The sequence below is a fragment of the Astatotilapia calliptera genome, chromosome 6, assembly GCF_900246225.1.
Source record: "Astatotilapia calliptera chromosome 6, fAstCal1.2, whole genome shotgun sequence".
Lineage (NCBI taxonomy): Eukaryota > Metazoa > Chordata > Actinopteri > Cichliformes > Cichlidae > Astatotilapia > Astatotilapia calliptera.
In genome coordinates this window covers 27,347,915-27,363,335 of record NC_039307.1, presented here as the reverse complement: position 1 = coordinate 27,363,335, position 15,421 = coordinate 27,347,915, and the positions used below count along the sequence as shown (strand labels likewise).

The following is a 15,421-nucleotide window of genomic DNA, read 5'->3' as shown; positions in this document are numbered from 1 at the left end:
GGCTGACGATCGCAGGAAGTGCGTTTTCAGGAAACAGCAACACTGTCGTACGCTGTTTTTTGTTCTTAAACTTACACGAACGTGGTGTGAGGTTATTTACACTGGCCTGAAGAAAACATACAGCCGACCATTCTAGTCCCTTACCGAGATTGGATTTTGAACGCAAATTTCAATCTTTGCCTTCGAACTACGTAAGTTGTGGCTTCGGTTAATGACTTAGTTTTCATAGCTTATGTAAGCTAGTTAGCAAGGGAAAGCTAACCGCTTTCCCGTCATCAATCAAATCTTAAAATTGTCAAAGCTAGCGGTTTTATTTTTCACTGCTTGCATTTTTAATTGTTGTTGTTGTAATTTTCAGATAAACGATGGGTTCGTCTAAGAAACATAAGGAAAAGAGCCGCGATAAGGACACAGAGGAGCGCCGTCGTGAACATAAGAAACATCGCCACAAGGAGCGCGACAGAGACACTTCGGACCGAGACAAGGAGAAAAGAAAGCGCTCCAGGTCCAGGGAAAGAGGCAGACGGGAGAGCCGTGGGAAGGGTGAAAGGAGCAGCGGGGAACCACGAGTGAAGAAGGAGAAAGTAGATGCGGGATATGAGGAAAGCAATACTGAAGTGCAGCCTCAATCTGCGAGCGGAGATGCATCTCTCAGCATCGAGGAAACAAACAAACTCAGGGCAAAGTTGGGTCTGAAGCCTCTGGAACTGAATGAGAACAAGAAAGAGCTTGGGACCAAAGAGGAACCCATGGTTGCAGAGACCATCAACCCCGTGGTCATCCAGCAGCAGAAAGAGATGAGAGAGAAGCTTGCAGCTTTGAAGGAAAAACGCAAACTCAATCTGAAACTGGGGAAAGTCAAAACCCTAGCTGAGGATGACTGGCTGGATGACACATCCTCCTGGGTCGAGAGAAGCAGAAAGCTGGCAAAAGAAAAAGAAATGGCAGAAAAAAGAGCCAAACTTCTGGAAGAGATGGATGAAGAGTTTGGTGTCAGCAATCTGGTAGAGGAGGAATTTGCTCAGATTAAACAGGATGCGTACACATCTCGAGATTTAAAGGGACTCATAGTGCAGCACAAAGTAGAGTCTTTCTCTGAGGGCCAGACTGTCATCCTGACCCTTGAAGACAAAGGTGTTTTGGAAGAGGAGGAAGATGTGCTGGTAAATGTGGGACTGGTGGACAAGGAAAAGGCAGAAAAGAATGTGGAATTAAAAAAGAAAAAGCCAGATTACAAACCTTACGAAGAAGAGGAGAGCGTTGACGACATGGTTTCATTTAAATCTCGCTCTGTTCTGTCAAAGTATGATGAGGAAATTGAAGGTGAGAAGAAAAAGAGCTTCCGGTTGAATACAGGTGGTTTTGCAGATGGAGAGCGAGAGCGCGAGCTCCAGGCCATGAAAGAAATGCTGCGAAATCAGGCCCAGTCCTTGGAAATGCCTGCGCTCTCTATCGCCTCGGAGTACTACACACCACAGGAAATGGTGGGCTTTAAAAAGACAAAACGTAGAGTGAAGAAGATCAGGAAGAAGGAGAAGACATCCACTGCAGATGACCTTCACCTCGATGACACCCGCAGCTCTGACTTTGGCTCCAGGACACGTGGCCGAGGCCGCAAACAGGAGGATGATGAAGACCAAGAAGTAAAGAAAGAGGAGAAGGTGGTGACGCATGAAATCCCCCTACTGTCTGACGACATCAGGATGGCAGAAATGGACATAAGCGACGATGAGGAATTTACCCCTCCTGAGCCAGCTGTAATTGAGGAGGATGAGGCAGAGCAGGAGCTGCAGAAGCAGTTGGAGAAGCAGAGGAAGCTGAAGCAAATGCAGCTCCTGAAAGACTCTGGGGCGAAGGTGGCAGAGCAGGTTAAGAAGCTTGTTAAAGATGACAATGAAGACGATCCTGACAAGAAGAACAACATTGTTTTCAATGCTACCTCAGAGTTTTGCAGAACCCTGGGTGATATCCCAACATACGGACTGTCAGGCAACAGAGAGGACCAGGAAGACATTATGGACTTTGAACAGGAGGAGGAAAAAGATGATGCTGGAGGTTCAGACTCTGACATGGATGAGAATGTTGGATGGAGCACAGTTAACCTGGATGAGGAACAAAAACAACCAGATTTCGCCACAGCCTCTGCCACCATTTTGGACGAGGAGCCCATCGTCAACTCCGGCCTCGCTGCTGCCCTGTTGCTGTGCAAAAATAAGGGTCTGTTGGAGACTCAAATGCAGAAAGTAGCACGTGTCAAAGCGCCAAAGGGTGCCCTGCCCAATGGCGACTACTGCATCGAGGACAAGATGGGCTTTGATGACAAGTACAGCCGCAGGGAAGAATACAGAGGCTTCACGCAAGACTTCAAGGAGAAGGATGGCTACAAGCCTGACGTCAAGATTGAGTACGTGGACGAGTCTGGGCGGAAACTCACTCCAAAAGAAGCTTTTAGGCAGCTCTCCCATCGATTCCATGGAAAGGGGTCTGGAAAAATGAAGACCGAGAGGAGGATGAAAAAGCTGGAGGAAGAGGCGTTGCTGAAGAAGATGAGCAGCAGCGATACTCCTCTGGGAACTGTGGCTTTACTGCAGGAGAAGCAAAAATCCCAGAAAACGCCATATATTGTGCTTAGTGGGAGTGGAAAGAGTATGAATGCAAACACCATTACTAAATAAGCATGAAATAAGTGTATTATAATTGTGTATAATTAACGTAGAAACATTCAAGTACATAGATAAAATACACCACACACATACACATCTTTTAATTAATGTCTACGATTTAATGTCCTAGTTTATAGAAGCTGCATTGTTGTGTTGAAGAATTGTTCAATAAAATCAGTACAATTCAGAGGAAGTGTTTGGTTTTTCCTTGTGTTTGGAATTTACATGATTAATTCAGATCACAGCTATATTAAGTCATAAAAACAACAAAATTATTTCTCTAATATTGTAGGTTATTTACTTTACCACAAAAAAGATTACTGTACCTGTGAACTAGTGCTATATAAAAACCTGGAAATATTGAATTGAGCACTGTGTGTTTAAAATGCCTTTTAGTTTCATGAAAGCTGTTTGAGTAGGGTCTGTAATTGTGCCCTGGCAAATATAGCAGGTGCATTTAATTTCAATATTTTTAATGGAAACTACATGACAGGAATTAATGCAAACATAAGTGCATTATGGGTGCACACATTGACTAATTACCCAAAATATAACAATATAAACTCACTGGCCACTTCTTTTCAAATACTTGTTAATAAAAAATGTCTAATAAACCAATCAGATGGTGTAGACATACTTAAGATAACTTCCTGAATTTGAAAATGAGCACCAGAATAAGGATGAAGGGTGATTTCAGTGGCACTGGTGTTGGTACAAGACGGGCTGGCATGAGTACTTCAGAAAATGCTGATCTACTGTGATCTAGATGCAAGATCACATCTTTGGAATAGTGGTGTAGTAGGAGATTCACAAAGTGGATCTGCAGCAATGAAGATGCGGTCATGTCAATATGGACCAAACTCTGAGGAATGTTTTAAGCACTTTGCTCAATCTATGCTACAAAGAATTAAAGTAGTTCTGAAAGCAAAAAAGGCTCCAACCTGGAGGACTAAACTCTTAGTTATACGTTAATACATAATCTGTAAGTTCTCATATAAACTGGGCTGAAAGTCATGCTATACATACAACAATGTAGTTTGGATTTTTTTTTAAAGGAAAAGTAGATAAATGAACTTATTTTACATGCATAATACCATTCATATTGCTTTACACTGTAAACCAGAACAATACTAATGGGGCATAGCCAGTTGATTCAGATGTAAAGGTATTTATAAATATACATACCTTCTTTGAATTAGTATGAGAATGAGTATGGACATTAAGCATGTTTTCTTTACACTGATATAGCCTGCTTCTTTTTTGTCTGTGGAGAACCACAGACATTATTAGAGAGACAAAGACCCCTGAACTGAAACGTATGGGAGAATTCTACAATAGCAAAGATAGTATACATAGATACAGACATTCATACACTACGACAATTATAGTATAATAGTAATTATTTTTTGCATTATGTGATAAAATTATTTTTCAAACAAGGGATAAATAAAGTTTTTTCTCATGATCAAAAACGTCAGCAAACCGTTTTGTTGTTGTTGTTGTTTTTTAAGTTATTAAGTAGTGAAGATAATTTATGGGATGGTTAATTTTCAACTATAGAGTCTTACCAAATAACTTTGAGTCGTTTTTTTTGTTTTTTTTTTTCATTTTCACTGCAGGTAACATGTATGTGTAACATTGCATGTGACAAATAAAGGCTTGATGGATTGTATTACATTGAAAATAAGAAAACAATATCTGGATCTTCACAGGGCGTACAACCATTTACATCAACTGCCGAGAGGCGTTTAGATTGACTGGCGGAACTAAAGCGCACGGTTTAGATGCTGGTCGAACCCTATTTTGTTGCACAACCTGTAGCAAAGTGGTTAGCGAAGCAAAAACTAGCGAGCTAACGTCGCATCATCAAGCTCGATATGCCCGCCCATCGGTGAGTCTTGCAGCTATATTACATTAAGTTATGCATCGGATGGATGCATAGTGAGAGGGCTGCACGGTTTAAAACGATAATTGTCAACGTCTGCGGCGTGTCAGCTTTTCCAAAGCTTCCTGTTGTTTAGCTAACCGCAAGCTTAGTGACAGCGGGCAGAGTTTTAAGTAGCTTTGATGTGGTATTCGGGGTAAGTTGACTATCAGTATCCATGCTGTTAATTTGACACTTCCATGTAATCCTACGAGACCAAGGGAACGGTTGAGCTCACTGTTATCGGCGCTGAGCTGTGTTTTCTGGATGTTTATTAGTTTCCTTCAAACGCGATAAAACTGTAGCGAAGCAGGTTATTGGAGTCGTGTCAGCGTCCCTCAGCTCGTTTTGTTTTCACTGGAAGGTGCCACGACAAGCCTAAAAGTTTCACGGAGCCAGAGCTAGTGCCAGTGTTGAGTCATATTTTTTTTTTACCTTTGACAAGCGTGGCTATGTAGGTTTAATTCTGATGACTCGGTAAACATAAACATAAGTGATTGCAGCCGATCTTAGTGGCGCAGGTTGAATCTGCTTCCGTTACCCGTAACGCATTGTGTCTTATATAGCCAAAGATTGATGAATTATATGGTTATAAGATGGTATAAACTTTAGGATGTAGTTACAATGTGTCTTGATTTACTGTAAGTGTGATGTCTTTATAGTGAGCTTGTATCATGCACATCATGTATCAAATGTGATGTGCATGACACAAACTTTACAGTAATGCACCTGTAAATGTTTTTCTCTCCACAGCCTGTAACATCACTCAGTGAAAGCACAGGCTGTTGTGATGTCAGAGCCAAAGTCCCCTACTCCGACCCCTGGAGACACATACAAGGGTTGGCTCTTCAAATGGACAAACTACATAAAAGGTTACCAAAGACGCTGGTTTGTTCTCAGCAATGGCTTGCTCTCTTACTACAGGTAAGTTATATGAAGAATACTGAAGCTATAATAATTTGCAATGAATTTACTCTATTCCAAGCTCAAAAAGAAATTGCAAAAGTATAGCTTAAAGAGGATCCATGCATTAAAATTTTATTATAAGTATGCCTTGTAATAAAGGCCTTTTTACAGGACAGCAACAGAACCACAATAACACCACAAAGCCATCTGAGCAGTACACATCTATAAATGTAAGTGATTTGCAAACTGCAGATTTGACTGCTGTTGTCGTCTCTGTCTTCAGGACTCAGGCTGAGATGGGTCACACATGCAGAGGCACCATTAACTTGGCCACAGCCAACATTGCTGTGGAAGATTCGTGCAATTTTGTGATTTCTAATGGAGGGGCACAGACCTATCACCTGAAGGCCAGCTCCGAAGTAGAGCGCCAGCGATGGATCACTGCTTTGGAACTTGCAAAGGCGAAGGCTGTCCAAATGCAGGCGGAATCTGGTAAGAGGGACTCTTACCAGAGGACAATGCAGGGGACTCCATAGAGAAAGCTTACAAAGCACCCAGAAGCAAACTCTTTCACTGAATTGTGTTTGTGTTGACTAATGACACTCTCTGTTTTCTTCCTTAGATGACTCAGGTGACGATTTCCCTGCAGTCTCGCCAAACTCAGGACAGGGTGGAGACTGCCGTAACACAGAAATCCAGTCTACATTACGCACACTTAACAGCAAAGTGGAGGATCTTGCCACCTGCAATGATCTCATTGTCAAGCATGGGTCTGCTCTCCAAAGGTAGTACTTACTAACAGACTATTATCCATTAACTAATCTTTTTTTTTTTTTTTTAATTACGCTTACCCATTAAAATCTTTATTTCACAATTTTAGGTCTTTATCAGAACTTGAAGGACTTCGTGTCGCAGTGGACATGGGAGAAAAGGTCAAACAAGTCACAGAGAGAGCCACGCTGTTCCGAATCACATCCAATGCCATGATCAACGTAAGTCAATCAAGCGTTAATAAAAGTTGAGCAAACAGCTCTCCCCCTGAGTGTGTTACTGATGATGTCTATTTTTTTGCGTGATCCTCTAGGCATGTAGAGACTTCCTTTCCATGGCTCAGAGCCACAGTAAGCGCTGGCAGAAGGCCTTACAGACTGAAAGAGAACAGAGGATACGTCTGGAGGAGACTCTGGAGCAGCTAGCCAAACAGCACAACCACCTAGAAAGAGCTTTCAGAGGAGCAACAGTTCTCCCCCCTTCATTCAGTAATCCTGCCTTAGGAAACAAAGGTGAGAGTCTTTTCATCATCGGAAATTCTTACTCTGCCACCTTCGTTACCGATCTGCTGAGGTCTGTCGAACCGTTAAGTTATTCAGTCTTCCAACTCTTTCTTCATTTCAGGGGGTGTTTCAGGGAAAGCCGATGCCAGTGACGAGGATGATGACAATGAGTTCTTTGATGCTATGGAGGAGCCAGCAGAGTTTATTACTGTCCCCGCTGACCCCAAATATCACAGGTACAAACTGATATTTTCTATTGTCAGACGTTTCTTTTCCTCCACATGTGTTTTGTTTTATCCTTGACTCTTATCCTCTTCTACAGGAGATCTGGCAGCAACATCAGTGGGATCAGCAGTGAGACTGGGACGGATGATCAGTCGGTAAATGTGCGTTAAATTTTTATATCTAATTATTTTTGTATTAACTGCATTACCATATCAAAGCCACCTAACTCCTGCTGATATTTTCTTTATCTTCCATCAGTTTGATGAACTTTCTTTGGCATCAAACCCAGAGTCTCCACAGCCGCTGGAGCTGGAGCCAGTTAGGCAAAGGCGAACTCGTATCCCGGACAAACCAAACTATTACCTCAATCTGTGGAGCATCATGAAGAATTGTATTGGAAAGGAGCTCTCAAAAATACCGATGCCTGTAAGAAATCTGTGCACACAACAGCGTCAATGTGACTTTTCCATTTAAAAATAATCAGAAATGATGAGATGTGTCTCTGTGAATTTTTAGGTGAATTTTAATGAGCCCCTGTCAATGTTGCAACGTCTGTCTGAAGACCTGGAGTACTACGAACTCCTTGATAAGGCTGCAAAGAGTCATAGCTCTCTAGAGCAGATGTGTTATGTGGCAGCCTTCACAGTGTCTTCCTACTCCACCACAGTCCACCGCACAGGAAAGCCCTTCAACCCTCTGCTCGGAGAAACCTTTGAGCTCGATCGGCACAGAGAGTGCGGTTATCGCTCTCTTTGTGAACAGGTAGTTAAAAAAAAACAAACACACATTGTAAAACACAGAAATGGTCTACATTGCATTGTTTTTTCACAAATTATAATCGTTTTGATTCAGGTTTTACCTGTTTCCATTGCAAACATGCTTTATTTACTCATGTAGTATTTTGTCCTAGTCATGTTTGTTTTCTTAATGCACTCAAAGCCATTGTATAACTACAGTGACCATATGTTAAGCTTCCTGACTCTTCTCTCTCTTTGTTACCTCTTCTTAGGTCAGTCACCACCCACCTGCCGCAGCCCACCACGCCTTCTCTGAAAAGGGCTGGACCCTCAGACAGGAGATAACACTAGCCAGCAAGTTTAGAGGGAAATATCTCTCTATCATGCCTTTGGGTGAGTGCGTGTGTGTGTTTGTATAGCTGCAAACAAAGACACAGCATGCGAGAACAATACACCTGCTAAGCCTGATGTTTTTATCCAGTGAACACCGTCTTTCTTACACTACTGTAATTCACTATTTCAGTGTAGAATTTCATTTTTTCACTTTAGTTCATGGGATATATGGGATACGTTTCCATCACTTGCAACATCATTCCCTTTTCTCTCTCCAGGTTCTATTCAGTGTATATTTGAAAAGAGCAACAATCACTATTCTTGGAAAAAAGTGACCACAACAGTTCACAACATTATTGTTGGGAAATTGTGGATCGATCAGGTAATGCCAAAATGTTTTAGCTTAAACATTATGAAAACATTAGATGTTTTCATATGATGTTTTGATTTTAATCTGCTAGAGAACAAAACACGCAGAACATTTTCTTTCTTTATTTTGTCCTGTGCCAGTCGGGAGAGATAGATGTGGTGAACCACAAGACAGGAGATCGCTGCCACCTCAAGTTCGCTCCCTACAGTTATTTCTCCAGAGATGTACCGAGAAAGGTTGGCTCCTTTTTTTCCTTTTTCTTTTTTTGTGTTTGTTTAAATAAGATAATTTGAGTGAGGTTTCCTCAGGCAGTATTTTCCTTTCAAGATGATGTTATTACATCCACTAGTACATAAGTTGATTCTGTTGAGTCATCCTCATCCTCTTTCCTTCTGCATATGAGCCGTCATTTTCCCAGGAAACTTATAGGAAGCCTTTAATGGCAATGGTTTTATTATTTTCTCTCCTCTACAGCCTGCAATTAACATATCTTAATTAATTAATGTCTCCTTCTAGGTAACAGGAGTAGTAACAGATAAGGATGGAAAAGCGCATTATGTCCTGTCAGGAACGTGGGATGAGAAAATGGAGTTTTCCAAAATTATGCAGAGCAGTAAAGGTGAAAATGGCACTGAAGGCAAACAGAGGACTGTCTATCAGACACTCAAAGCCAAAGAAATCTGGAGAAAGAACCCGTTACCGTAAGTGTTTTAGTCTTAAAGCCTGGCGACGTTCAGAAGTGTGAACGTGTTCTCAAACATTTGGAGCAGAGCTGTTGTAAATACTGCTGCTCTTTACTTTTAATGTTTTTATATTGTTGAATTTGCAGGGAGGGAGCAGAGAACATGTACTACTTCTCCTCTTTGGCTCTGACTCTCAATGAACCCGAAGAGGGAGTTGCGCCAACAGACAGTCGGCGGCGACCTGACCAGCGGTTAATGGAGGAAGGCCACTGGGACGAGGCCAACGCAGAGAAACAGCGTCTAGAAGAAAAACAACGCAGCACCCGTCGAGAAAGAGAGAGAGAAGCTGTGAAAGCAGCCAGCTCACCTGAGGAAGGTAGGACGACGGAGAGCGAGTTTGTGTTTAGCATGGGTTTGATTTTTTTTTTTTGTTTTGTTTGTATTTGTCTTATATTTCTGTCTGATGTTGTGTCCATTCATCTTTTATCCATTTTTGTCTGTCTTGGTGTTTCTTGTCTTTCCTTTTTTTTTACCCCCCCTCCTCTCTTAATGCTAAGCTGTCACTGAGGCTTCGATCAATGACTCGCCTTTGAAAAGCAAGTACTCAGCTTAGTCTCTTCTCACCTTTGGTGTGAACTTCAGACCGCACAATCAAAAGTGCACACACGAAATGTTTGTGCGTTCAGTATTAAGGTGCTCAGCATCCTCCTCTCTTAATAACAGCTTATTTATATTAATATGTCGTCCCCCCCCCCCCCCCCCACTCCCCCGTTCCTTTCTGTTTCATTTAGCTGATGCAAAAGAGCCTGCTCCTGCTTCAAGTGAGATTTCTGATGAAAGCAAGTATCATTTTACAGTTTTATACAAAGTGTACTTTTAAAGGTGCTTTGTGTGGCTTTTTTACTGAGCAAGTACCGTTTATGTCCACGGGGTGGTTGCTGGGTGCGTTTGCTGCTATCAGTGACTTCACAGCTCATATGTGTCATTTTGGATGTTCCAGTGATTTTCACTTCCTGGTTATAATGAACAAAACTATAAGTGTAAAGAGATTTTCACTCATTGTTAACTCATGTTCACATTTTAGACCAGCAAAGAGAAGATCTATAATCTAACCCTCTATAGAACCACCTAATCAGGTCAAATCTAAATGACCTATCAGTTCTTAAAGCACAATCAGTTTATTACACAAATCAACTTATTTCTTTGTTACGATTAGTCTGTTGGGCTTTTGTTAAATTTTTGAGCAGAAAATAATGCCTTAGATGCGACACATGGCACTTTTAAAATTTGAAGAAATCTTTTTTATGTGGATTTTGGATGTGTCTTTATGTTTGTGCTGGGTTTTGCTCAGCTGACACTGAGGATTCCCCCCCTCATACACCTGTTGCATGCAAGTAGTCCATTTCGTTTTCACTCACTGTCATTTTCAAATCACAGCAGTTCTGTTATGTCTCAACTTCCAAAGAAGAATCATCCTTTTTTTGTTTTTCTTTTTCTTTTAATAGCCCCTTATGGACCGTCACTCTTCCCTTATATAAGCAAGTATTCTGATCATGATTTAATGCATAGCACCAGTATATCACATTTTCTAGTAATGTAGTTGAATCCTAATGACCAGAAAAACATCCAACTTCCACCATTTTCCTCTTTACAATTTGCTCTCTTAGTGGAAGGCAGGGAAGGCCCTTATGGAGCTCCAGCCAAAAGCAAGTAACATTCATTTCGACTGTTGTCCCATCTCTTAGACCCTCTTAGAGTAGCTGTATACAGCTGTAGAGGCCTCACAACATTGTAGAGTGGCAGTTTGTCTGTGATTGACCAGCATCCTCTGACTCTGAAGCAGCTAGTGTGTTATTTGTGAGCCTGGTCCTCTCCAAGTGGTTATACAGAAAGAGCCCCCTGCATTTTGTTTGTATAGGATGCATCTGAAGATCAAGGTAATGCTAACATTTATTTGTTTCTCATGGGCAGAACTCTGAATGCATATCGGCTTAATTTAAGCATGATATGTAATCCTGGCTGAGTGGGGGCGGGTTAACCTTTACTGTAGCTTCTAAATTGAAACGTTCTTTTCTTTTTCAATAGGTGGCCATCCAGACACCTACCAAGCACTGTGGTTTGAGAAGATGGATGATCCTGTGTCCGGAGAAACGTTGCACATCTACAAGGGGGGTTACTGGGAAGCTAAGGAGCAAGGGAACTGGGATATGTGCCCTGACGTCTTCTGAGCACAGCTGAACAATTTCCCCACTGAGGTGTACAAATGACACGATCGTTAGAGGGACCCCTTTTTCCTATCACATTAATTAGGAAATCCAGTTTGACATCAGCCTAGCCCGTCATCTGACCAACCTCCTTCAGCCCCTCCGTTCAGCAGGATCAAGGTCGGCTGGACTTCGCGTTTAAGTACACACGATTGCCTGTGTGGCATTGTAGTCACCCTGCAGCTGGTTGGTGTTCCTCCCACTGCCTCTCAAACCCTGAAGTTTAGCTTGGTTTTGGTCCACAGCTTCTTCCCAGTCCAGGGTTTTCTGATCCAGCCTTCAGGTTGCAGTTTGCAGCAGCTCTTTCTGAAAATGTCATTCTGCAGTTTCTTTGGATGTGCTATTGTTGGAAGGGTTATTGACCCAGATGGTACCTTTCGATATGAAAGGCTTGCTCTGATAGGTTGAGGTACTACCTAACATGATTAATGTATGTTTTTCTGCTACATTCCTGTTTGTTTTCCAAATACTCCAAAGCCTCCTCAGCACAAAACCACAGCAAGTCAAAGTTAAATCGCATCCTTTTATAATTCCCACAGTAATATCCACGTTACCATTTTCAGGCCACAAGTTTAGCTTTTGGCATTTTGGAGATAAATGAACATATGTTCGATACAGAGATACAGAGCCAGACTGATATAGGATTTCTAAGACTGATATACTGGCCTAAATTTGACACAGTGACCTTTTAATTTTCTTTTTGGGCACATAAACACATTTCCTTAACATTTGTTACATGTATTTATTTATCTACTCGTTTACGCTCTGCCTGACTATGCTCAGAGCATCTGGTTGTGTTTCTGTTGTGTTTCAAACACAGTGTAGCCAACAGGGAAGTGGACAAAGCGTAACATCAACAATCAGAATATTCCTTGTGTTTCTGTGTTCTGCATTTCATTCTCATTTATAGGTCATTCTAAATGCCAATACTGACAAATCGGCAAATAGCTGATATATCAGTCGGCCTCTAATGCAGAATTTGCCTTTGAATTTATAGTGATTTGTGGTGCTGCTTCAACCCCTGAAACAACAACTATGGAGGTATAATATAGCTATATACTAAGACTTTTTAAAAAATGGTTTGAACTGTCTTATTTTCCCCCATTCTAATACTCCTCCTATGCCCTGTAAGTACACCGCAAAGATCCAGAAGTATTTATTATAACTGTGCTGTCCCGCTTATTGGTGGAGTTACTCATATAAAACCTGAATATGGCTTCATACATCGTTCATTTCATACTACAGGAGTAGTAGAGTACTACTGAAATGGCAGTTACTGTTGCAGATGCATTTTTAGGTTGTCTGTGTCTGTGGTCACAGTCACTTAACCTCAGAAAACACTCTTTTTTTGGGGGGGGGCGTCTTTGCTCAAGAATTGAAACAACAGCTATGACATTTGCGTTTGTGACATTTGCATTGGGGAAAACTGCCCCACTTCTCAAAGCTGATAAATTTCAGATGTATTTTTCTAATTTAGCTTTAAAAGTTTCACTCCTGGTTTCACAGTAGATGTCGAGGCCATCCACGTGAGTTTGTGACTAAATTTAAATCAGCAGATCTGCGCGCTGAGTTGTCACGGAGCTGCGTGGAGTTTACTGCTAACTCGAGGATTTGCAAACTGAGGGCATTTGAAGCGAGTGGTTTGGCCTTTGTGGTTAACTTCAGACTTGGCGAGCATAGCTTTAATCTTGATTACAAATATTTGTGTGCTGTGAGTTTAGATTTTCTTTTTTGTTTTTTTTAAATAGCAATAACAGTGCCTCTGCTCCTACAAGAGGCACAAATTGAAATGCGGGGGTAGCGTTGAGCAAGAACACTAAAGCTGCACAAACCGACTTTTGTCTCGGTCTTTGCTGTTGTTTGTCTCGAGGTGGTGGACTGTACAGGTGATAGAAAGTTTTAATCAATGTCATATTAAAGTGTACTTAAAATAAGCTCTACCAACAAAGATGACAAAAACAGCGCTAGAAAATGATTTCCGTGTGAATACACCAAATAGTGAAATAACTGTGATCATAAGTAGTTGTGTTGATGAAGAATATAAAAAGAGTGATGCACTTTTAAAGTTTTGTTTTGGGGTTTTTTGTGTTTCATTATCATTGTTTACTCCATATGAACATAGTTTCATTTTCTGAATCGAGGGCACCGTGTTACAACATGTAGCTCTTTAGCAACCAAGTTAGCTTTCAGTTTGAAATATTCGTCTTTATTTGTGTTCTGCCACCGTCATCTTCACCGAGGCTCTGCGAGCTATTTAAAAACACTTCTTTATAGAATAGGTGTACAGATTTGTGTCCTCTGTTGTTTTTATTACATGTAACATTTCTGTTTCTGTGTTCGTTTGAATTGTGTGGTTCTGTCATTTCATCTTTATGTTTCTAGTTTTTTTTTTCTGTCGGTTTCCACCAGTTTCATCACTTTGTTCCAGCTAGTGTGTTTTTTTTTTTTTTTTTTTTTCCTCCTCTTTTTCTGACTGTCCTCGTCTACAACTGTCCAAAGCTCAGTTGGTCAGATTTTGATGTTGGCTATTGAGATATTTGTGTGAGCTTGTTCTGGAAACTTTTCCTAAACCATGTTCAATAAAATATGAAATGAATTACAATTCTAAGGAAACTTTTCACCTTTTTCTGTCCTTTTGATGGAGTTTTTAAAAGGATTGTTTTAGAGCAGGGGTGCTCAATCCCAGTCCTCGAGAGCTACTGTCCTGCAGCTTTTAGATGCATCCCTACTCCAACACAGCTGAATCAAATGTTTGATTACCTCTTCAGCATGCCATCAAGTTTGGAAAAGGCCTGATAACAAGCCATTCATTTGATTCAGCTGTGTCGGAACAAGGATGCATCTAAAAGCTGCAGGACAGTAGCTCTCGAGGACTGGGATTGAGCACCCCTGTTTTAGAGATTGTGGCTGGATTAAAGTCTGAATTGAGATGAACTGCTTATCTTTGGTATTAATTTTATCAACTCTCAACAAAGCGGTTTTACTAATATAATGTATATGTGTAATTTCAAAGCAGATGACTACTTTTTATTTCAACCTGTTTGAATTGCTGTACCCCTTGAAAACAACATACCAACATTTAATAATGTAGTGTCTGTGTAAATAAGCTCCACGTCTAGTTAAAGGTGGAACTTGGGTCTTTTATAAACAAGTACTCCTGGATGTGCAAAGGTTTAATTCATTTTAAAGATGAAACTATACTTTCAAATGTTCACACACTGGACACTATATTAGGGACACCTTACTCATACAGGGTTGGGTCCTTTTGCCTTTAGAGGTGCATTAATTACTTGTGGCATAGATTCAGCAAGGTGCTGGAAACATTCCTTTAGAGGTGACATTGTGGACCATATTGACATGATAACATCACACAGTTGCTGCAGATGAGTTGGCTGCGCATCCAGTGATTCAAATCTCCTGTTTCACCACATTTCAAAGGTTCTTTCTTGGATTGGGCTCTCTGTAAGCCCTAAAGATGACTGCTTGGAAAAATCCCAGTAAGTCAGCAGTTTCTGAAATGTATTTGCAATATTTTCATTTAAAATGGGTCCACAAGAAAAAATAACATTTTATATGAATTAACATAAAAAGATTTATTTCATAAATACGGGACAGCAAGCTACCAAAATGTTTCTGTAACTTTACACATTTACAATGTAAACCCCGAGAATGTGCTGATAGATTTATTTCTTTTCAGTTACTAAAGATGAAAAACTTTGGCATAGAAAAACTAATTTGCACCGTAAATGTGTAACTAAACGTTTTTACACTGACGGTCTGATTGAGTTTAGATCATAGTGGGCTGGATGTGGCCCACGATATAAAATGAGATTGACATCTCTGGTGTCTACGCTCGAATGCATCTACCATGTGATTGGCTGATATTTATGTAAAATTGTGGTTGAATGGGTGTACTCAACAAAGTAGCCAGTGATTGTATTACACGAGTTAAAATAAAAATAAAATGTAAGAACCCGAATTAAATTATATTTCTGTTATTGTGAAACGCCTTGGGTCGATTGTTAGTTAAATTCAGTGATCA

General features: G+C 40.8%; 2 protein-coding genes across 6 annotated transcripts; both read left to right on the top strand.

The window, feature by feature from the left end:
- The first annotated feature begins 1 nt into the window (after position 1).
- On the top strand, positions 2–2,856 carry sart1 (spliceosome associated factor 1, recruiter of U4/U6.U5 tri-snRNP). The gene is made up of 2 exons (XM_026171455.1): positions 2–191; positions 359–2,856. Exon 2 carries the CDS (start codon positions 366–368, stop codon positions 2,673–2,675), a length of 2,310 nt encoding a protein of 769 aa, XP_026027240.1. The 5' UTR covers positions 2–191; positions 359–365; the 3' UTR covers positions 2,676–2,856.
- Positions 2,857–4,432: 1,576 nt separating this feature from the next.
- Positions 4,433–13,830, top strand: osbp (oxysterol binding protein). 5 transcript variants are annotated; one of them, XM_026171441.1, is made up of 21 exons: positions 4,433–4,554; positions 5,341–5,511; positions 5,777–5,985; positions 6,116–6,278; positions 6,374–6,485; positions 6,578–6,776; positions 6,889–7,003; positions 7,090–7,153; positions 7,251–7,418; positions 7,509–7,754; positions 8,002–8,122; positions 8,341–8,444; positions 8,573–8,668; positions 8,949–9,133; positions 9,262–9,491; positions 9,673–9,711; positions 9,907–9,954; positions 10,467–10,505; positions 10,621–10,653; positions 10,783–10,821; positions 11,201–13,830. In XM_026171441.1, the coding sequence occupies exons 2-21, from the start codon at positions 5,378–5,380 to the stop codon at positions 11,341–11,343; spliced, it is 2,487 nt and encodes an 828-aa protein (XP_026027226.1). In that variant the 5' UTR covers positions 4,433–4,554; positions 5,341–5,377; the 3' UTR covers positions 11,344–13,830. The 5 variants fall into 5 exon arrangements, with proteins under 5 accessions (XP_026027226.1, XP_026027228.1, XP_026027230.1 ...); XM_026171442.1 differs by lacking the exon at positions 4,433–4,554 and adding an exon at positions 4,574–4,744; XM_026171443.1 differs by lacking the exon at positions 9,673–9,711.
- Positions 13,831–15,421: the final 1,591 nt, after the last annotated feature.